Source organism: Daphnia magna, linkage group LG9 (assembly GCF_020631705.1).
Source record: "Daphnia magna isolate NIES linkage group LG9, ASM2063170v1.1, whole genome shotgun sequence".
NCBI lineage: Eukaryota > Metazoa > Arthropoda > Branchiopoda > Diplostraca > Daphniidae > Daphnia > Daphnia magna.
This window is the reverse complement of record NC_059190.1, coordinates 412,971-436,611: the sequence shown is the minus strand read 5'-3', so window position 1 is coordinate 436,611 and position 23,641 is coordinate 412,971. Positions and strand designations below refer to the sequence as shown.

Genomic DNA, 23,641 nt, shown 5'->3' with positions numbered 1-23,641 from the left:
TTCTTGTTTCGTCTTCTTCTTCTTCTTTTTACTTCATCATTCCAATGTGCTGCCGCCACACGCAGATAGGAAAAAAAGAGGATGGCTCAATTGACTCCCCACCACGCCGCAACCGAAAAATAGCCCCAAAGGAAAAAAAATAAATAAATCGGATGCTCCGCTTTTTTTTTTTTTTCCTGTGAGGATGGATTTCCTCATCGTCGTCTCCCCTAGCGCGCGCGACAATCCCATCAATCCTCCCCATTGCGCTCCTCCTCCTACCCCTCGGCTGTTATACAATATAGACGAGCAGTTGTATAGACTACAGTATATATATATATATATATACATATATATACCAGTCCGCCTTAATTGAATTGATCCTAACCGCTGGTGACATTCAATGCCGTCGTGCCATGGCACGGCATTGCGGCCAACAACGTTCCAGCAATACACACACGACGCTGGAAATAAACCACACGGACTTTTGACTCTTTAAAAAAATTATAAAAAAAAAAACTTGGAGTTCTTAACGTATGGGATGTATATCCGAAAGCCATTTAGGTTTGTTTGCTTTTTAAACAAATGGACTAAAAATTGGTTTAATTGTTTGTAATAAATAGTGGGGGGTGGGGGAACGAGTAGACTAAGTCGCACGGAAATGGATTGGCCGTGTATCTTTTTGATCGAGTTATGTCCCCACATTGCTCCTCTTTTGAACTTCCTGTTGTTCGCATGCGGATGCTGCCAAGTGAGATGGCGCTTCTTGCCTATACAGTGTCTCCTCCTTTTTTATTTGGCTTGTCCCGGATGACACGGATCAGAGGAGATCACAAGCCGCTGAGTGCGGCCCGAAAGGAATAATAATCACATCAATAGAATATACAACAACAACAACAACAAAAAAGATCGTCTGCTGTTTTGTGTTGCATGTCGTCGTCGTCTTGTATTTTTCCCCAGTTTTTGGGTGGCGCGCGGATGTCGGTGCAGTGTGTGAGGATTCAGTCGAGCGACGCGCCGCTTTCCTTTTTTTCTTTTTTAAATAATAGGAGCGACGGCGGCGACGGCCGGCGTCCGGATATGAGAGTTCGGTTACGAGTCGGTGACACTGACTTCTCTCTGGCGCTCTTCATTTTTTTTTTCTTTCTTTCTTTTTTGGCACGCCGGATGAACTCTGTGCAGTCTCCCCCTTACGGTCGACTCTCATCCGCAATTGACTGTGTATGTGTTTTTGCTCGACGTGCGGTAGGAAGAAAAAAAAAAGATGAAAATAGGGAAGGAGGAGGACGAAGAAGAAGATTGATCGTCTTTCAACTCGTCGTCGAGGTTTTTGTGGCACAAGAGAATCGAAGCGACGGCGGTGGCTGCGGTTTGGTTGGCGGCGGCGACGACCTCCCTCTCTTTCCTCCTATGTGTCTGTCTACACACGCATACACACACGCAAAAGGCTGCAGCTACGGGGCACACGCCAGTGGGAATGTTGGGTGGCTGAGAGGGAGGAATCCACGGCTGCTGCTGCTGTTGCCTAAATTGCGATTAAATAAGGGACAGACGAGGCGAGTAGATAATCGAAGTGGAGGACGCCCACCCGCTGCCAAAGTGCCACACACACAACACACACACAGAAACAAGAGAGAGAGAGAGAGAACCTTAAACTAACGATGGGTCGCATTCTCTCTTATGTATTATATTGCCGTCGTCTTCGTTGCCGCCACAGTTATGTTTTTCGGCCTGTTTGTTCGCATTCATACGTCCTGTCTTTTCCTGCTCGCAGCGGGACTTCACTTCCCCCCTTGCCTTTTCGTATAGACCTAAAGGAATCAGGTTAAACGCACGTATACCTATAGAGGCATATCTTTTTTTGTTTTGTTTTGTTTGTTTTCTATATTAGATTTATTGACCCGTTGATACATAAATAAATGAATAGCCTTCCCCCCCTTCCTTTTTTTTGGGGGTTTGCTTTTGAATTGTTTCTTTTCTATCCCACATGTTTTGACAGTGTGCCTCTCATCGGGACCCCGTTGTGTTCTCTATGTCTCCTAGTCTTGTGTGCATCGCCGACGTCAGCAATCAGATGTTATAAATCAAAGTGCTGTGTATGTACAACGTGTGGTGGAGGAGGGGAGGCAGAAGAGGGGGAAGGAGAGACTTTATAGGATGAGGAAGGTGGATTTTCTTTTCCAAGGCAGTTTTCTTTATTTTTTTTTCGTTGTTGGACAGCCTTACCAGGGGACTGGCGGCAGTGATGGCGACGGATTCTGTTTACATTATACATAAGAAAAAAAAAATTCAATAAAATTCAATAAAAAAAAAAGGAGATGGGGTGGCTATGCATCTTCCTTTTTTTTAATTCCATTATTTGAATCTCCTTCACATTTGAAAACTCCATTTTTTGATTGTTTCTTCTTGTTCTGACCACTCGATTGTCGTCATTGAACATTTCCTTTTAGTCTCGTAGTAAAACGGCCAGTTGGTTGCATCAAATCTAAAATTGCGCCTTCCCTACAAAAAAGAGAATATTTAGTTTGTTATTTTTATTTGTGTTGCATCCGAAATTCCACCCCCTTTCGATCCGGAATAACCCCACAAAAAAAAACTTGCCGGTTTGCATAATCAGAATGAAAACGAGTTTTCTATTTCTTTCATCAAAGAAACGTCTGTACGTCTCTGTCGCAATCTCGATAAAAGCTTCTAGGTACTTCTTACGCGTACATTTACGAGTCCGTCCATACACTAGCGCCGCTGCCCTTTATGTTATGATGATATTATACATGTCTCCATAACGCCAGTTATATGCTAATGGTAGACGTACACTAAACATATCAAAGGCTTAAATCCCATTAAAAGAAAAAAAAAATGATAATATATGGAATGCAACAACAGAAAAGCGACAGAGAGATCACAGAGTGGCTGTGCCAATTTGGGCCGGCTTCTTGTAGGCCCTTAGTTAAGTGTTTGTGCGCTCTTGGAGAGAGAAGCTCTTTGATGATCTGCTGACGACTGGTGGAGCAAAAGGGACTTTTCTTTCTCTCTCTCTCTCTCTATGTCTACGTAGTAGACATAAAACTTGATACGTCGAATAGACAAGTATATTTCATCTTGCTTTAAAAAAAAAAAAAATTTCTTCTTCTTTTTTCACGGTGGTCTTCTAAAAATGCATACAGTCGCTCTATAGAGTAGCCAAACTGAGCCAGAAGAATGGCTGGCATTCGCTTTTTCTTGTGCAGAGAGGTTGAGGAACGCAATGCGATTGGCGGCTAATTATTTCTAGGCGGTTGGCGACGAGCACCGACATGTTGAAACGATTTTTTTTTGTTTTTCTTTTAAAAAAGAGGCGCCCCGTGAAATGTTTGTGCAAGTCCCCCTCATTGGACGAGTTATGCGCAGACTGATTTGGTGTCGACTAGATAATGAGAGATGGATCGATCTGGTTTTCTAAGCAGCAAAGGCGGCGTCTCTGCTTTTTTCACTTGTCATTTCAAGTTTCCGATGAGTTTTGATGTTTTTGTTTCTGTTTCAAATAGCTCTCCATCCTCTTTCTAGTTTGTTTTTACCATTTCAAAAGAAAAAAAAAAGGGAGAAAATGTCTGAGGCGACAGGTCCCCGATGATGTATACGTCCGCCTCTATTAGCAGGCGTCTTGTTGTTGTTTTACTGAACGCTGTCCGTCTATTTTGGTCTGCACAGACTCGGGCAAATGACGCCAATGGGTGGGCAAAGCAAAAAGGAAGTGACGATCCATTGTGCAAAAAAAAAAAAAACAAGTCGATTATGCAAGAGAAAATGATCCAGTGACAGCAGGCAAGCCGACACACAGCTTCATTCTCTTAACGAAATGTACAACAGTTTGCGTGTAGGATCTCTTTTTTAATTTTTTTTTGTTGTCTTTCTGTCGTGTGTGTCACAAGCTGTGCCTGTCTACGCACTCCCGACGAAAAAGGGGGAAAATAAGTTGTCGTCACAGTTGTCTGCTCCTACAGCCAGCCGCTTTGTATATATGTAGTACTAGAGTTGTACTATAGTATATATCCTATATGTATATATATATGTGTATGACTGAGGCTATTGCTGGCGCCATTCTTTTCTCCAGTAGGAGGGGAGGTGCACGCACATCACGGTTGCCTTCATTTTACTGCTGCTGCTGCTGTACATATGAGTTGTGTGTGTCGTCTTTGGAAAAGAAAAATTGACGAGGCAAAAGAACACACGCAGATGGAGGGGCACAAAAACCAAAAAAAACAGCGGTAGTTTATCTCAATTCATGCGTGGATTCACTTGTTTTTGTCTTTTGCATTGTTTATTTTCGCTTCTGGATGAATTCGAGTCGTGATGACTCGTCTGTTTCAATTTGAAATCGGTGGGGATAAAAATAGAGACACGTTGAACGCGTTTTTGAATTACGATGGACTAGCCAAATGCTGCGGGACATTGTGATGCACAAAAAGTTTTCCAATTATGTCGTTTTCACTGTATTTTCTTTCTTTGAGGAATAGGCTCGATAACAATGAAAATCAAGACGTAAAACTGAAACTTGTCCGAAACTGACCGAAAGAGAAACTGGCGTTTCTTTATGCAAATAATCAAGTTGAGCCGATCTGTGGGCAAGTCGGGGGAGATGACGAGAGAGCCATTCATTTCGGCTGTAATATTTTTAAAAGAAAAGAAAAAAAAAATAATATGTGCCACATGCCTCGTCTCACGTACCGGTTTTTGTCGTGAAAAAAAAAAAATTGCGGTCGGGACTGCGTCTGTTTTTGCCTTTGGTCGTTGTCTTTCTTTCTGGAGTCTGCACAACACACAACATCGCTGCCCATATTGAGTTGGCACGGCAGTTGGACACATTCCCGACTATTCACGCTCGAAATTAGACATGTCAAGACTGTTACATTGAAAGCTATCCAACGCATGTTGACGTATTCAAACGTGCAACCTGATGACCAAGAGTGTTTCACACAATATGTTTTCGAATTAAAGTGAAACAATAGAGTTTCCAATGACCCCCAAAAAAAGGTGCATGTATAAACAAGGAATGGGTTTAAGGGGATATAAAAGAAGAAGAAAAAAAAAACCATGACCACAGCCTCTCCCTGTTGTTGTTGTTGTCTGTGTTTCCACCTTTTATTGGAGTAACACACACACACACATACGCACAGAGAGAAACGGAACGGGGTGACAGAGAGCGCGAGAGCTGTTCCGTCTAGCCATTACGGCACATTGGGTGTCATAAACGTGTCTCTCTGGCTACATCTAGATATAGTATATTATACTATATAGACGTAGGTATATACTGTTAGGTTATAGGTTTTCCAGTATGCAGAACAGAGACACACACTTGGGTGTTATAATAGAATACGCGTGTGTATATACCGGGGGGAGGAGGAGGAATGGCGTCAACGGGCCTGGCGCCATTCGACGGATCTTTTTGGGGAAAACAAAAAAATAAATAATTTTTATTTATATTTATTTTTTTTCTATTTCGCCAGGGAAAAAGAAACAATTTAATCCGGTCAAGTGTCGATTTCAGATGAATGAAGCGACATTTGCATAGTTTGTCTGATCATTTCTCTCGTTAATTATCCGATGGCGTAGGTGAAAGTTGGAGGCCAGCAGATGCTTTAGTTTCACCCATCAAAGTAACAATCACCTTTTTTTTTTCTTTCTTTTTTCTTTTTGTTTTGTTTTGATTGTTTTACAACAACATGTCGCCGCCGTCGTGTATATGCCAAGGTGTGTTTGGTGCCCTTTTGGAAAACAGGAATGCAAAGCGTATACACGTTGAAGAGGAGGGCCTTTTTTTTTTCATGTTAGAAAAGAAGAAAATAATAATAATAATAAAAAATAAAGAAAAAAAACAAAAACAAAAACAACTGAGCTTTAATTATTAACGGCCATGCGGACATGAGATGTCTAGCTCATCCGACAGTCCCTTAAAGTTCCCTTTCGGCTTGTTTGTGTTGCTGCTGCCCCTTTCGGTGAGTGGATGGACTCTTTGCGTTGGGCCGCTCGCATAGCGGGATGGGCTTGTTTGTCACTGCACAGCACACGCAAACAACAAAAAACAAACACCACTTTATTCTTTGCCACTAAAAAAAAAACAAAAACAACTGGGAGTTTATTTATTTTTCTCTCATTTAAATGATGCCGTGATGATTCTAGACCACCGAATGGCTCACGTTTAAAAGAGAAATTTTGAATTACCCAACGTTCGTTTTCCTAGTCTTTCTCGTTAAATAATAAAACAGGCCATTTCGATGAGGACATTGTGTCGTGCGCCTAAATGAAACGAAAATAGGTAGGAGGATGAAACGTCAGCAGACGATGATGAGAGGAAATCTTTTGTTTGACGTTTGTTGTTGTAACTTGCCATTGGGAGCGTTGCGTCCTTCGTGACGTGGGCAACAATCAAAACGTGAAACTGATTCATCCATTCCATTTTTTTGTTGTTGTTGGAAATGTCTCAACAGGATTAAAATCTGAAACACGTGAGGGAGCATAATCAGCCTAGCTTGTATTTGCGTATTCATTATTTTGAAAAATCCTCAAACGTTGGCGGTCAACTGTTTGTCGGGTTGTGTAATACCAATCCATCCAGGATATCTTTGATTCTCCGTCTTGTGTCTTCTCAAGTGACAGTTTCTCCTCGGGGTATTCTCCTTGACGCTGCAAGAGTAAAGATGCACAACGTCGCAGGCGGAAAAAGAGGTGCAACCTAAAGAAAGAAAGGCCAAACAATTGGCTACAATGTCGGCTTCGACTTGCTTCTTTAAAGCTTCTTGGCTTAATACTAAAACAGAAACTGTGGCGCCACTTATAATCAGCTTTATGGGACATTATAAAGAAATCCATTCGATTGTTGTGCGTCAATGTGTGCGAGTCCCTTTTTTTTTCTTCTTCTTCTTTCAATTGTTCAATCAACTTTTTTTGTTTCTTTTCCTCTTAGAGAAACAAGTTAAACCTCGACATCTTATTGAATTCCCCGTCTCTTTCCATTACGGTTCGGACGTATGGAGCCAGTTCACTGCTGGAATTTGTTCTACCGGTTATTGGAAGCGACAATTTTTTTGTTTGTTTCTTAGTCGACGCGATTGATCTCTGTCAAATTCTTCCATTTTTGTTTTCAGTTCTTCCTCACCTGTTTTTATTTCCGTTAGGCGATTGTCTTGGTCGTGTAGAAATCAAAAGGCTAGAACCAAAACAAACAAGGTAGCCATGCATGCAGGATGATTTCACGCAGATAAAATAGCCGGGATCCAGTTAACGCCGATCGATGGAGCGTGATTTCAAACGGGAGTGCATACACCCCAAGATCCAGTCTTTTCTTTCTTTCTTTTATATGATGGCCATCGCGTTACACTCTACACCCTATCGATGAATCGTTTTTTTGTTGTTGTTGTTGTTGTGTTGTCGCCATCACTCAATCAAACGATAAAAATTCCGCATTTTGATTTTCTATACTCACCGTACGTACCACAAAGAGAGCAAGTTCTCAGGTGCATGTCCACTTCTACCTGACGCCGGAATAAAGGACGTGTTTTGTTTTTCGAAATTTATTTGGAAGGGGTTATAGTCTGTCCTGATTTCATTCATGTCGTAAGTGTGTGAAAGCCATGTCTATAAGAGCTGCAAACTAGAGACGCGGAAAGCAGTTCACTGCTCGGCTATTATTACACACACACACACACACATGGAAATACACCGAGGATGGAAATAAAATCATCACGTGTTCCACCCAAATGGATATACCTGTCGACATCTCGGATCAAAAAGACGTGATATCTAAATCCACCGTGTGTCTCTACTGTAGTCAAACATTTTTGAAGGTTTTTTTTTTAAATTTTTCCTTAAGTGTTACGGTTACCTTTGGGGTGGGGTTACTTTGAATTTTGTCCTGACCCCCCTCCTGATACGCGTTATCAAGTCACCATTCTTTTCTTATTTACTTTTAAATTATTCTATTCTTGTTTGGTTTTAATTGAGAGAACCCTGGGGAAGAAAAAAAAAAAAAATAAATAAATTTAAGAGTTTGAAAAGCGGCGAAAATAGAAAAGACGGTCCAATAATGCTGGGCTACTGTGGCGCTTCAGATTCGTCTGACTTTTTCTCTCTTTTTTTTTCGTATCATCTAGAGACCTCCACCACTAACAAAAGTGTATGTCCCAATCACATTTAGTAGCTTCTTTGATTATCATCATCGCCCGTTAAAAGCCAAAAAATAAGAAAGGCAGAGGTACTAGAAGAAGTGGGGGGGAACTATGTGACGATGGAGGGACAGGATGAGGGGTGGTCATGGCCATTTGTCAGGTGTGTAATGGAAGGAGCGGACAGCGAGGGCAGACAGGCGTATCGAATGTGACGAGATCTGGCGACAAGACGACAAGACTCGCAGCGCTAAGAAAACGAAAAAAAAATACGTTGAAGGCGCAGATGGGAATCCGGTCATCGCTACTTGAAAAAAGCCAAACGTTTTTCTTTTGTTTTGTTTTTTTTTCATCCCTTTTCTTTTCTCGTTGTGTGTCGTTCAGTTTGAAATGTAACGAGACGCATGTACCCGAACAATTGGGTCCGTTTTCAATGCCAACTCCTTTTGTGTGTCCATCCGGATTGGATGTTTCCAATTGTCGGATGCAAGGGCAACGGAAGGCACTCGCGTATTGCACAAACTCTGTTCCTTTTAAGAAAAGAGAGAGAGTAGATGTGGAGCAAGATGTGGGCGCCAATCTTTTCCAATTGAACGTGTGTGCACACAATGGGGCAACGGATCACGGCCGTTAAAAAACCAGACACGAAAGGCCATTTTCGTTCCATTTACAAACGGATAGGCTAATTGCTTTGAAACGAAATTTGGAGAAGGCCCTTCATTTTGGCCGGCTCACATGGAGACTGCGTGCGATCTTGTTTGGTCGGCCGTCCTTAATCATTTCTTTTAAAAAAAAAAGTGTATAGAGAGGGATCATTTTCCTAATTCCCCACCTATTCAAAAATAGAGGACGTGTTTTGGCTTTATTGGCAACTTTTCAGATCCATTTACACTCGGATCGATGAATAAAACAAACGGATGAGAGAACATCATCTCGTTTATCCGCCTCATCTCCCCTTTTCTTTCCTGTTTTGTGTTTGTGCCGCCGTTGAAGCTGATTATCATCAGCCGCTTTTTTGTTTTTTTCTTGACGAAGAACAAGAAGAAGAGGAAAGAAAAAAAAAACTCATTTGACCACCGAAAACGGGGCGCCTTAGAGTCTCTTTCTTTAGCTGCTGCCAATGAAATCACGCGCAAATGCAAGAGAAACAAAAGCCGACATGGCGACGGAAAAAAAGACAAAAAAAAGACCGACACACTCAAAGAATATTTATTTAAAGGCGTCTCTTGTCAACACTCCCCCCCACCTTTTTGCTCCTTTCTTTCTTTTGCTAAAGCCGGATCATCATTATACCACACTCTGAGCGAGACGTGTGTGTCTAAGTCGGGATTAATCTTTCAACCCATCTCCTCCCCCCCTCCTTATTTTAATGCATCATTTTCTATTATTAGATTTATAGTGAAGATTTATTTTATTTTTTTTGTCTCATTCGACCTCGACTCCCGCAAACGAAAAATGAACGCGCGGGTAAAATCCGTCGAGCGAAAATAAAAGTCTTAAACAAATCTGTTTTTTTTTTTTTTTCTACAAGAAGAGGGGGGGGGAAATATTTTCAATTCTGTGAGAGAGAGAGAGAGAGAGAGAGCTTTTATCTAATAAGACAAAACATTTGAGTAGACAATGAAGGGGAGAGCGAAAAAATAAAAAACTGAGAAGTCTGCGGCACTGTTTAAAAATAAAAAAAGAAAGAAAAAGAAAGAAAGCCGCCATTGCATCTAAGGTTTCGCAGACGATGACACCCTCTATTCAAATGAGTGTCATCGCATCTATTAGTGACCGGAAGAATGTCTATGGCAGAAATCAGTAGATGCAATGTCCGCCCGTCGTCCGGATGCATTCGCTATGCGGGTCTCCTCCGCGCTAATTCCGTTTTAATTTTCAGTTGTTTTGTTGTTGTGGAAAATCACATGCAAGACTAAAAAGGATGGAAGGATGTGTGGGAGGGTTAGTGGGCCGGCAATACCACAGAGTGTATTTAGAAACACATGCCGAACAGTATCGTATGTTGTTCTTCTTTTCCCCCCTTTTTGACGCAACGAACTTGACGACCAGCGTAACAAAACACGACGCATTTCCCCGTTGCGAAGAAAAGAGAAACATGTTAGTGGGGGAGGGATGTAGAAAAGAAAATCGGGCGAGAGTTGCCATCCTCAGTTCAGTGGAATGCGTAATAACGCGATAGGTTTCCTTTTTTCTGTACGAGTTGGGAGGGCGGAAGGGAAAGGTCGATATCCTCGTGCCGCATCATCATTTGGATACGACGTGCATATCACACATGGTCCATATATTTGCCTTCAAATCTAACATGTATAGGACATATAATGTGCGTTGCAGTCGAGAAAGAAAAAAGGACCGTTTTGTCCGCACTTTCTCGATAGTTTGCCTGCAGTCGACCATCAGGTAGAAAAGCGATGAACATTGTCATACCAACACAACATTTCCAATCGACTGATGATGGGCCAGTCAGTCTATACAGCAAGTTGAATCTCGCGTGCCGTTCTCTGATGGCCGCACCATTGGCCTTTTCTTTTTTTCCGACTTTAACTCGGCGTTTGCTATTGGGTTATTTTCCTCCTAGTTCCATCTATAGCCAAGTTGAAACTCGTCAAAATCGAAACTCTTATCTCCACTTGAAGCCACCCCAACCCCGTTGGATGTCTATATAGCCTGTCTATATATATATGGCACATGTATTGAAATAATTGTACAACATTCAGAGTTTGAGCCATGTCCCTGTAAATCCATTTACAGAATGCCGACCCTCTTCGTTTTTCTTGTTCCGTTCAAAGTTGAATATTAGTTCAATGTTTGATCACGTCACTATCCCTTCACGAACAATGCGCACACGTACAGAATATGCGTCCAGAAAGGAATCTACTTTTTTTGTGTTTAGCTATCCTCTATCCAAAACTTGTGCTTTCACTCAACTGGACAAATTGTTCCGCGTAGTTTACAAGTTTGGACTGATACACGGCCTCACTTTTGGTCTGAATTTACGTTTCATTTCTTTGCTTGAAAGTTTTCTGCCGCCCAATAACTCGTGCCTTTCTCTATACGTCATTGTGAAATGCCGTTGACGGCGTCGATTATATCGATATATCGCAAGAATTAATAAAATTTAATTTAAAAAATGCGATGAAAGCCAAACCCTGAGGACTAGCCCCACCCTGAGGCAACGTGTCGATACAGAATTATTCAATCTGAACGGGAGTGGGTTTGGTCGTTTGACATCATCACCTTTCACTCGTACATCCATTGGAAGTTTTAATTTCGCATTGGCCGAGGAACCGCAGTCGCCAAGTTAGCGGCCGAAATGGGCGAAAAGGAAGGACGCGGTGCTTTGTCGCTGTCTTCATTGCGAATGCGTCGTCATCACGCCACCCACTCGACTGGCCGAAAACGCAATCGGCAATGACTCTCTTATTTGCGTCTATTTCAAGAGAAAGACGCAATACGAAAATCTAATTTTTGCTCGACTATTGCATTTGTCGCTGGCAATTTCGTTGCTCGTCGTTAATTTAGTCCCGTCATTGGCGCCTTCGTTGTATATAAATTTACATACCACCACTGTCGTCGCCACTGGTTTTTTTTTTTTGTTTTGTTTTGTTCCCCCCCGTCTCGACTTGATAAAAGCATGTCGCCTGTTCATTTGCTTGGCGGCAATTAAACGTAACGCGCTATCGCGCCACACATTTGCCAATTGCGACTCCTGTATTTGTTTTCTGTTTTTTCCACCGCCAGTTTCAAACGGGGTGGACAAATAGAGACAGTAGCCGGGAAAGCCATCAGCCGTTTTTGCATAACGGGCACGTCCCTGTTGACGTTAATTACTTTGTTTTATTTTTAAATCAAATAGAGGGGGTACGTCACGGCAGTATCTATATTTGATATAGACATTGTGTGCGCAATTAAGGTTAATGTAAACAATTGAAGTTGCGTCAGTTTTGTTTTCAAATATAAGGATAGAAAATAAATAAAATCAAAATAAAGGGCTGTGCTGGCGTTTTGCGTTTGTTCGCTTGTTGATGAAGTTGATGACCTTTTGACGAGGAGACAGACGAGCTCGACATCTTTCACTGCACCAAATCGTCGTTGATGAGTCTCTTATATCTTCTCTGTGTACACATAAAAGCGGGTCGTATATGGTGACACGTACGTGCGCCACAGCACAAACGAGCCCACCAGCAGAGCACATTCCCCTAGTGGCTTACGACACACAGACAGACGCACACAAAATGCGGCGAGAATACACGCTCGTTAACGGAGCTGTATCATTATTGTCATCATCATCATTGTCGTTCCATCATCACCGTCTGATCCCCCCCGTCTAAGCCAAAAGATTCGTGATCGTTCACTTGTGTGTGTCTGAGCGCGCCATCACGACACGCAGCCAGCCCGCACAGAGAATTCACCTGTAATTGCCGAGTGCCTGCGTCTGTGCTGTTTCTTCTTCTTCTTTTGTCGTGTTGTCTTCGTGATTAAAGGTGATGGGAGAGACGCTATTGTATTACACGGCCAGAAATCGTGAGAACTCTATTGCGCTTTTATTTCGTGGTGGTTTGAATTGATCCGCATCACCCAGTCAGCCACACACTAAAGAGGTTATCATTTCACAGTGTATCATCAAATCGATGTGCTGTGCGCGCATATACAGCACGTAATTAGAGGAAGATGACATGTGTTGTTCTTTTCTTACGCGCTACGAGATATAGAGTCTTAGTGGGAAAAGAAGGGGGACGAATAATAATAGGCACACACACACACACACACAAAAAACATACAAAAGAAGAAGCCAAAGTTGGAAACGATGTCATCCATTAAGCGGATGTAACTATACGGATATTTATCGACAATATCTGTAATAGTGCTGGAGACCAGCTAAACACAAAAGTCTTTTCTATTTGTTTATTTTTTTGTGTGTGTGTGTGTTCCTGTTCCATCCGCCTATTGTGTTGATATGCTCGTACACTTTTTCTTTGGTAAGGCGCATTACAAAATATACAACGAACGTATAGAGAAACATAATGGCGTATACGAGTCCATGTCCGTTTCCGCTCCATATAATTCCAGATTCGGGACTGATTTCCCCCCAAAAACAGGACGACCACCGACACAGTTGTCTTTCGCCCCTCTTTCTTTCTTTTTTTTCAACTGAAATAGTCTGATTTTTTTGGCTCCCAATAAACAAACGACACGCTATTCTCTTCCATCGTTTGCAAATGTTCCGCGTTGACCTCGCGTGGATGCAAAGAAGTCGTCGTAAAAATGTAGATGACTTGAATAAAGAAAAAAAGAAAGAACTTTGGGTCGGCAGTCATTCGCTACCCCTCGGAAACATGTAAATCCACGAGAGGAAGAAAGAAAAAAAAAATTGGGAAAGGGAGGGAAATCATATAATCATAAACATCAGAGCAGATATGCATTACAACCGATGATTGTGGATCAGTCGAAAGTGCTTTGCTGAGTTGACGTTGTATATAGTATACAGTTAGGAAAGACCGAGTCAAACAAACGAGTACTTGCGACGAGTGCCTTCCTCTAGATGAAATAATATTTGATGTCATCCTCAGGCGTGTCATCCGTTAAGTATCTGCACGAAAAAACAAAAAAATGGTTCAATATGCGATGAAATGGTTGAGATTGACGCGATATGCAGCAAGTCTCGTTGTGTTTTTTTTTCCAAATGGCTTTCGAAATGGCATCACCGTTGGAATGACGGACAACAGATGTGTTATAGAGGGTCGTGTAGTATACACATTAGGAATGTTTTCGCCTCACAAATTCAGCGTCTGAGAATCCGCAAGAACGCGGCGATGCTTATTGCCCTGTGCCAAACCGACAAGTGAGGAGAGACACATCTACGAGCAAGAATTGATCAAATGTTGAGTTGTGCATTTAGAAATCTGGGCGTCCATGCATTATTTGATTATGCCATACGTGACGGTTTGCGTGTGGGGCCCAGTCCAAAGCGACGTGTTATCAACACATGTGACAACAATACTGCAGTCTCTATATGTAAATTGGTAGCGCGTCGCGGACGATGGCCATTGCAGAAGAAAAAAGAAAGAAATAAAAAAGAGGTCGAGTTGTCGCAGCGCTGCTCTTCGTGTTTGGCCTGTATGCGTTTCTTTTGTTGAATAAGAAAAACATGTAACCATAACAACTGGTAGATATCGCCATCACTCCCTCTCCTTGTTTCTCCCTATTGCCCAATTGCCATGTAGACTTTGCAAAAAAAAAAAATAAAATCAAAAAAAATTTCTTTTGGGTGCGATATCGTGCTAGCCATGTCCGGCACTATCTACGATCCATCTGTGCCGATAAAAGAAGAAAAAAAAGAGAACAGAGGGATATATCCGTTCCGTTTGCTATATATACTTTTTTGTCCCCCCCTCCCAATAGTCCGGCCAGTTTGGACACGGGCCATCTTTTCCCTGACGGGCAAGCGCCCCCCTACTTGAAGGATGAGAATCGCGCACAGACACACACGCAGCCAAACGGATAGGCTATATATCGAATAGATAGATATATAGAGTAGCAGCATCACTACTAGACATCAGCTGGGTCTCTCTCTTTTTTCTACCCCCCACCCCCGTCCAGCAGCCGTACAATATTCTATAGAGACACTCGATGCTATAGAGATGACACATAAAAACGTGTATAAATGTATAAGAAGAGGGACTATCACGATGGAAATAAAAGCTCCTGCAACCGTTGGTGCCTTTCCTTTGTCGTCGAATGGCGTATTAGTTTATGTATCTCTCAATCGCGGCAATATGTGCTCGGCGATCCGCTTGCCTCTATGCGCACCCAGAAAGTCTATATAACCCGGATGGGCTGGCCAGCATCTCTCCCCTCTTCCACTTATTCCGATACTTAACCTTTTACTGACAACTGGGGCTTTGCTCGTGCCCGTGCTCTCCTACACCCATTTTTTAATACACATGAAAACACAAAGATCAGATGTGTGTGTGTGTGTATGTATAAATACGCGATGGACTCTTTTGCGAGATATCGGATCGGCCCGTTTCATGCGACCGAGGTCAATCTAGTCGTCTGATCAAGAAGAACGAATCGCGTTTCTACAACGTTGCAACTGTATAGGTTATATAGTGGCCTCTCATTTCGCTTCGCTTTAACCGTGTGTCAAGTGCGGCAGATTGACATCGTTCCAGCTGCCCTTCTGTACATTTCTCTTTTTTCTTTTTCTTCTTTATTTTGGGCGTAATGTTAGAGCGCTCCTTGCACGACGCAAAACTCTTTTCATGTGTTTATTATGTAGATCTTTGTGTACGTGGAGGGTATCGTTTCGTTTTTGAAATTTGGCTTTTTTGGCTGAAGAGAAACTCCGTCAAGGAGGGCCTCACTTGAACGAAAAAGTTATTGCCGCCGCGATGATTTCTTGAAAATCCTTGAAAATATTTTCCGAGTTTTTTGATTTTCCCCATTTCGAGACGAGAGACGAAATGATTCCTCTTTTTTCATTTTTTTTTTTTTTTTTCGTTATATTTTCATTTGTGGTAAAGTGTGTAAAGAGCCCCGGTGGCCTCCGCCTTGTGAAAAAGGAGTGACCAATGGCAGGTACGCGAATGGGCGGAGTTTTTTTCATTCGCGCACAGGGGGCAATTTCTTTTTTGTTTTTCTCCTTTACACGTCTGTAAAAAATAAAGAAGATGAGGACTCACCCAGCAGCTGCCGCCATCGCGACATCGTCGTCGACTCATAAAAATAGAGGGAAAGAAAAAAAAAGAAAATTAAAAAATCCCGGCGTCCGTGTTTCTAGCGCAAAGTAAAAAGCGAGTCCATGCCAATCAACTATAAAGAGAGAGAAGGAGTTCTCATTAAGAGTTTGCCACGGGGAGTCTAATGACACACGGCGATGAAGAGAGAAAAGCCTCTTGGCTCTTGGTTGCCCTCTCAACGGGGGCCTCCACTCATTCCGGAGGGATTTGATTTAGCGCCGCAGTGTCACTCGAGTTATCCGTCGTTTGAGAAAAGATGGCAATTGGTCGTGATGAATTATAACCCGGAGAATTGCCGCCGCCGCCGCCACCACCACCACTGGGCTATGTGTAATATCTTTAGTCGCCCACCTGGCGCCAGATGGGCACCTCACCTATTGCCTACAATTTCCAATGAAATGAAATTTTTAAAAAACGATATTTTTTTTTTTTTCATCTCTTGGAAATTGATTATTATTTTATTTTATTTTTTATTTTTTTGGCTTTTTCTATTAACCGACCGATGATGATAGACCTCCCGTCGATTCCATCCACATCTTTTTTCTTTCCTTCCTTCTTCATTCTCCTTTCTTAAACAGGGAAAGCCTTACGTCAAAATCTTCAACAACAACAAAATAAGGAAGAAAAGAAAAACCTTTGGCGGAACCCGCGTCTTCTTGTTTATGATTGATTTTCTGTAAACTCAAAAAAAAAAAAATGAAAGAAAACCGAAAAATTGACACACACTGCAATGAATCGAAACTGCGATTCGTTTGCAAACGATTCTAAACCGTATAACCGTACGTTTAATATTTTGAAAATAAAAGAACAAAAATAAGGGGAAAGGTCATAGTGTTAGTCTTCTTTCTCATACTCGTGTGTCTGTGTGTGTGTGTGTGTATAAGTGGTTGACGCACGGTAACAAATGCCTCAAGACCGTAGAAGGATGGCGTGCCCGTAAGACGGTAGCCGGTCGCGCGGTTTCTCTAATAGATGGATTCGCTCCCGAACTTGTCGACCAACACAAGAAGAAGAAAAACTTTGGGAGAGCAGGCGCCGCCAAAGAAGGCTATCCGAAGGCCAGCAGAGCAAAAGAGCAGCACGCTACACGCACTTGCCATGACGACGAACGACAAAGATCGTCCCCAAGGAAAGAGAGAGAGAGAGAGAGAGAGAGAGCTCTATGCTGCACTGGACGGATGGATTCTTCTCCTCCCCCCGTCCCTCCACCATTTTCCTATACATATACACACACACACGAGGCGGTTCAGGTGTGTTGACCGTGTAAGTGATGGGTGGATTCTTCGTCTTCGTCTACATAAAAAAAACAAGGTCCTTATATAAATGTATCCGCCTTTGATATTCTTCTTCTTCTTCTTCTTTTTTAAGTCAAAGAGTCTGAAATAACGAGAGCCACCACGGGGATGTTTTTGGGAAGGAAACGCCACGCCAGAGAAAAAAGGGAAACAGACAGACACATATCAAAGCAGCCTGTAGCCTGATTCAGATGCGGACGGACGTCCCCCCCCCCCTCTTTCTTGTTGAAACGAAAGAGAAAAAAAAAAAGAAAAGAAAAACTTCAGTCGGGCCCGACAGGTTTCTCGTTCTGCTGCGCTCTTGCCCGCATTAATAAGCTGAGCAGGTACCAAATGCTTCATGAGCCTGTCAATTGGGAACCGCGTTCTCTCTTCGTCCCTTTCCATCTGGACACACAAAAGCAAAGCAAACAGCCCCCCCCCACCATCACCTCTCTCTATCTCCTGTCCCTCACTCTATTCCAAAATGCTTTGATGCCTGCTCCTCCTCACATATGCAAACAAACCCCCCTCGCCGTCCTCCTTCATTTCCACCCGAGTGTCCGAAAAGGAAATTTCAGCGTTAACTTTATATACCAACACGCACGAATCAGAGATTAAAAGACATTTTTTTTTTTGGGAAAGACACAAAAAAACCTTGAAATAAATCGCAATTTGGAATATTTATGTCGCAATAGATAGAGGGGAATGATACGCAGCAGATTAAAGGCGAAGAGGAAAAGAGAAATAACAAAATCATAGACTCCAACAACAATATAAAGGATTCGCCTTTTTACATGCAGTGACTGTGATCAAGTCCCGTTGAATTCTTCACTCGCTCTTTCTTGTTTTCGCTGAAAATTCTCGAAATATTTGATTGGATTCGAAATTACAGCCCCAAGCAGGTGAAGGAAAGCATTTCCATCAACCGCGTCGAAATCAATATATGCTAGACGAAATTTACTCAAATGGCAATTTTTTTGTTTGTTCATGTTTGTATCCTACTTGGCTTCTCAAATTCTTAGGTTTGGCCTTTCGCTTCAATCAAATTCCTTTTCTTCATTTCATTTTGGAGTGGCATTGTGAAAGACTAATGCGATAAAACTTTTTTTTGTAAGATCTTATGTAATTCCGTTCCCGATGAACGCTGAATCACGGTAGACGGCGTCATGGATATTCGCCTTCGACGCCACCTAGTGACACCGTTTAAAAACTTTGGTTCGTTGCTGTATATTTGGTGACACATTAGGAAGCATTATTCTAAAGCCTAATTACCGTAAAATTAATAATCCATTAATATATACACGAACAAATCGGCTTTCCATAAAATAATGGAAATTTCTGTCGTTAAAAAAAAAATTCTTCAGATAAATCCAAGTTACGAACGCGCCAAAAGAGAGCAGACGAAAATTCCAATTCCGTTGTCATTTTCCCGGCATTTTTTGTTATCCGATCCTGTCCCTTCACCACGTTGTTTTTCTTCTGTTTTCAGTTTCTTCGTCCTTGAAGTTATTTTATTAAAGCTATCAAACGCAAACCAACAAACCAGTTCGAAGGTAAGATACGTGTTACCTTGTACTACCCGTTAATTATTCACTCAATCGTCAGTATCGTTGACAAAAGTAGGATTGCATACACGATTGCCTACCATTATGATGAAATCTGTTTAGCTCGACTACCTTGCCATTAAGATTGAACCAATTTACGTTGACCACGTACACAATCTCTTGTTCAGCATGGCAGAGATACTGCCTCAAGTGATTTGCAAACAGTAGCCGGAAAGAACAAAAAATTGCGATACAACTCATTAACATGAACTTTGAATTGCAGCTGGTAGAAAACTGGTGACAATGTGGAAAACCTGATTCTTGTTGGCTGTTCCTCAACAGAGCTATTTGACTTGAATACTTTGGGTTTTCATTTCATTCTTTTTTAAAGATGGGTGGCCTAATACCCGTCAAGGGTGCACAAAATATCCATGCAGTTTCATTGAATTAATCAAGTTCATAAGACATTACCTCCTGATGCTGGTTTACTTGATGAAAGTTAGAATCATTTCAAATTTATGTAATGTAGCACTTGAGTTTGATGCAAGTGTGGCAGGCAGGCAGAGCATAAAGTGTGTGAAACTTGAAGAAATGTGTTTCGTCTAAAACAAACCTAGTTTAAAAAAACATCCAACACCACCCTTTGTTTGCAAACAGGTTGAACTTTGACACTTAGACACCTAAATGCCAGATCAGTTTCGTAAAGCCGAGTTGGTGTTTGTAGTACGACAGTGTTAGTCCCTAGTTTTTTTGTTGTGATCTCTCCCCCCTACACCTCCTGTCATCTTGCTAGTGTGGCTGAAGTGATGGCATGCTTGTTGTTATTATTATCGCGAGGCTGTAATGAGTTTTCGAGCGTCCTGTTCTCATCTCCTGGCACGCGGGAGACGGACGGACCAAGGCCGAGCATACGTTGCCTCGAGTCTTGACACAATCAAATTGGATGTTTGATCGTTTAGAATCTGTCGGCGTGACTGTTACAAGTTTTCCCATGAGCTAGATGAAACTTCAAAACGACGTTCGACTTGACAACCCTCTGCCCAACATGCAAACCCCGTCGACTTGTAACGTCCCCTCCACATAGAAATTACCCGACAAGTTCAAATTCGAGAATCTCTGTGGGGGTGATTTGACTGTTTTGCCCTTATAGGCCCCAATGGTTTTGGTGTCTAGTCTCACCTGATGACTGACAGGCGAGAAACTTCAAATGTCGAGAAACAGCTTGAAGTGTGGAATCTGAATCGTAATTTGAACCAGTCGTGTGAGTGCGTTTCCCTCCCAAAAAATGAAACTTCCAAAGCGTTGCTAGAGGTCAAACGGACAGCAAGTACCGAAGAGGTGGGTGATTTGTTTGTTGGGGAAATTATGTTTCCTCAAGCTGTCGCCTAACCTGCGCTATTTTGTGTTCCAAATCAACTTTGTCCATAGTAATTTTTAAATTGAAAAAAAGGGAAAAAATGGTGGTCCGACGGAAGCGTTAGACGCGCGACTTCGTTTTCATTTGATTTTGTTGTTGTTGTTGTTGTCAGGTTGATGATAGAGGTGGCCTCTCCCGTTTTCCCAATTTAGTCCAGTTCGTATTTTTTTTTCTTCTTCTTATTTTGTACCTAGTCATTAGTGACCTTGTCGTGTCAAGGAAACAGCGTAATGATAAGGAGAGCAAACAAGAGGTTTGCGTCGAGACATTGAATTCTTCTTCATTTGTTTTGTTGTTGTTTTTTTTTCTCCCTCTCGTCTTTCTCATTTTGCACCTGTCAGCTGCAAAGTATAACCACTGCGGTTCTCTCCATTTGGACGAGTCTTGCTGGTGTGCCTGTGTGTTTGTTGGTCATTTTATTATTTTTGAATTATGTAGCACGACACACGCAGAAAGACTGTGACCATTTGTTTGTAAAGCTCTCGATTATTAATTGAATGCGTTTCAAGCGGCGTTTTGCGTTTGGTTAGTTAGGTCCGTGTCCAGGCAAACAAAAGCCTAACGTTTTCGGCGTCCTGTTTTCTTTTTTTCTAATTTAATTTTCCCCGTCGTTTTACGAGGAAAGTGAGCACACGTTCCAGGTGCACGGCACGTGGAAAGAAGAAATGGTTGGACAGAAATCTTTCCGTTCTATTTGATTCGCCCCCAAACTTGTTTAAACCTACATGTATTTTCTTAATGAATAATGAATCAGGTGGCGACCCCCCTCTCCTTTCCTTCTCTCCGTCACCTGCGTTAGTCGGCCATATTATCCGATGAGTATCATCGTCAATCAAAGTAAAATAAGAAAGAAACAGTTCCGACCATCCAGAAGTGGAGAGATGACGATCGCACGATAGACCAAACAAAAAGCGCAGACAGTCCTTATTTGGATATGGCTGGATCAAAATTTGGTCGTTTTTTTTTTTTTATTTATTTTTGTGTTCATTAGAATTGTTTGAATGAAAAGAAGAAAACAAAAAATGGTTGAAATTGCTACTGTTTTCCCCAATATTTGATAATGAATAGAGGCTGTGCGTTACGCAATCGATTCGTTCTTCTGATCATTGATTAGCGAAGGAAAGAAGCTGCCAATGAGAATGTCTTGTCTCACTAACTCTCGGCACAGCTAGTCAATCCATCTATGCATTGAATAATTAGGACTTTTCAAGGTAATTAATGAGTTGGTTCGTTACGAGCACTGCCTCTGTGACTTGGCAAATGGACGACTTCAAATTTCCTCTCACTGTGAATCCCCCTTTTTCATTCGATGCAAGTCCAACAGCAACCAAAATGGAAAGATAATGACTGTGCCTTCATTGTTTGGAATAGCGAAAGTATAAGGGACAATGTACGAATGAAGAGAGACTTAATGGGAAGTCTACTGACTTACTCGTTGATAATAGAAAGATGGCTCTGCCCGGGTGGCTCTCATTTCCCTTCCAGCGTACGCCTTCCTTCTTTTTGATCGGGTACATCCCGAATAGGATGAACTGTATTTGTTTGATCGGTTAAGATGAATTGGAAAATGTAGCCGTTTTTCTTTCAATCAAATATGAAGAATTGTTTATTTTTTATTTATTTGCAGATGGCCACCACAGTCGGGCCGGACGGACGTCCTCACTATGTCTACACAATCAGTGGTGTCCGTGTCGAATTTCCGGCCAAAGCTTATCCCTCGCAGATTGCCATGATGGATAAGGTAACTATCGAAATAGATCAAACATTTATTGTCAGTTGGATCACACTCTGTTCACAATCGAGTTGATAAAAATGGATTCACCGTGCTAAACAGTCTTCATCTTTTGAACGCACATTTCTTTTTCTTTTTTTTTTATTGTTGTTGTTGACATTGATACGTAATGAGAGGGACAGACAAGGGTAGTCGATATAATTATTAATAATTTATTTGTTTTGTGGCTCGTTGCTGCTGTCCAGGTGATACGAGGATTGCAGCGTGGCCAACATTGTCTACTAGAGAGTCCGACCGGATCCGGCAAAACATTGGCCTTGTTGTGTGCCAGTCTGGCGTGGCAAAGAGCGGAAGCAGGTAAGAAAATGACCCTCTTAACAATTATTCCACGTTTTTTTGCTGTTTTTTTTTTTTCTACAGAATACGAGGGTGGGGTAGGGGGGGGGGTGGATTGTTTAAGTGACTCGCGTTTGTGTACGTGATACGTAGGGTCCATGGCGTAGTATCACTTAACTATAGCACGTGAATCTCTGGATCAATATTAATAATAAGGTTTCGTTTCCAGTGTCGTTGCTATTGTCGAGCTCGATGACAGTAGGAAACGGCAAATGCATTGAAAATTATTATTATTATTGTTATTTGTTTGAGTTTCCATTCATAGCGTTTTCTATGACGTTTTTGACGATGAAATTGGAACCGTCCGGTGACGGTCTGTTTATTCAAAAACCAGAGGTCACGTAAAGTGGGATCCTCTTTTTTTTCTTTTCTTTCCCCCATCTTTTTGTATCGGTTGAGTGGGGGCGATTGATCCAGTCAAAAGTTGGCGGCTTTCAAGTTTTGAAAACACATTGAAAATGTTCCCATTTTGATTTTGACTTGTGTTTCGTTTTGTTTACGGTCATCCGGTTGCGTGGTCAATCAAAACACGCAACCGGCGACGATGTTTGCTGTGTCCACCCCCCCCCACACACACACACACAAAAATCTCTTGTTCTGTCCGCTTTTTCTTCCCTGAAATTTGTTTGCTAAGAGGAGGAAATGCTGCACAGGTGCCTCTCATTTTTTTTTTTCCGTTCTGTCAAATGTTGAAAGAGGATTGCGTGTCTGTGCTAAGGTCGGAGATTTGGATCTGCGTAAACTTCCGATGTTTTGGCCAGCAGTAAAACTGGGCCGGTCTTGGTTCAATGGCTGTGTGCGTTAGAGTTAGTTGGACTGTGTAGTCAAACTTTTTCTTCTCATTGTTGAACTCGATTTACATAATGGTCTCAGCGCATCGGTTCCGTCTGCCCTCGGCTTGTCATGTCCAAAGGGTTCACCATTGACAAAGGCTGATTTGTTTGGCCGCTGACATCTGGAAACAAAAAAAAACGGAACGGATATGTTTTTTGTTTTTTTGTTGTTTCCCCTAATAACTTTCAGGTTATCGTCCATTTTTTTTTCTTTTTCGATTGTTCTTCTCGTCCTTTTCTTTTTAAATTGTCAGCTGGGGGATATTTCGTTCCCGCGTGAGCCGCGTCTTTGTCGGTATTTGTCCTACGTGTCCGTCTGTTGTCTGCTGCGCCGCTTCTCTTTCCGTCTCTTACGCGTTTTTCATTCGTTTTTCTTTTGTTTTTCTTTTGAGATTCCATTTGATGCGAGAAGTATGACCGCCTTTTTTTTCTTCTTCTTTTTCATTGTCTTGTCCTACAATGCCGCTGATTTTTACGCGCACGTCCAGCTGACAAAACGAGGATCCGTCTGGCTCGAATTTGAGAGCCGCCCACTTTCAACCTTTGATTTTCTGTTTTGTCGCATTTCAGCAAGGCATCAGCC

General features: G+C 42.0%; 1 protein-coding gene across 2 annotated transcripts in view; it reads left to right on the top strand.

Moving 5' to 3' along the window:
• LOC116931252 (Fanconi anemia group J protein) overlaps positions 1–23,641 on the top strand; it is a 51,259-nt gene that overhangs the window by 1,949 nt on the left and 25,669 nt on the right. Inside the window, exons 1-3 of one of the 2 annotated variants that reach the window (XM_045178983.1) lie at positions 18,450–18,689; positions 21,725–21,838; positions 22,075–22,186. In XM_045178983.1, coding sequence (XP_045034918.1) covers positions 18,465–18,689; positions 21,725–21,838; positions 22,075–22,186 — 451 coding nt within the window. In that variant the 5' untranslated portion in view covers positions 18,450–18,464. Of the gene's footprint in view, positions 1–18,449; positions 18,690–21,724; positions 21,839–22,074; positions 22,187–23,641 lie in introns of those variants that run through there. The other variant, XM_045178984.1, reaches the window with a different exon arrangement.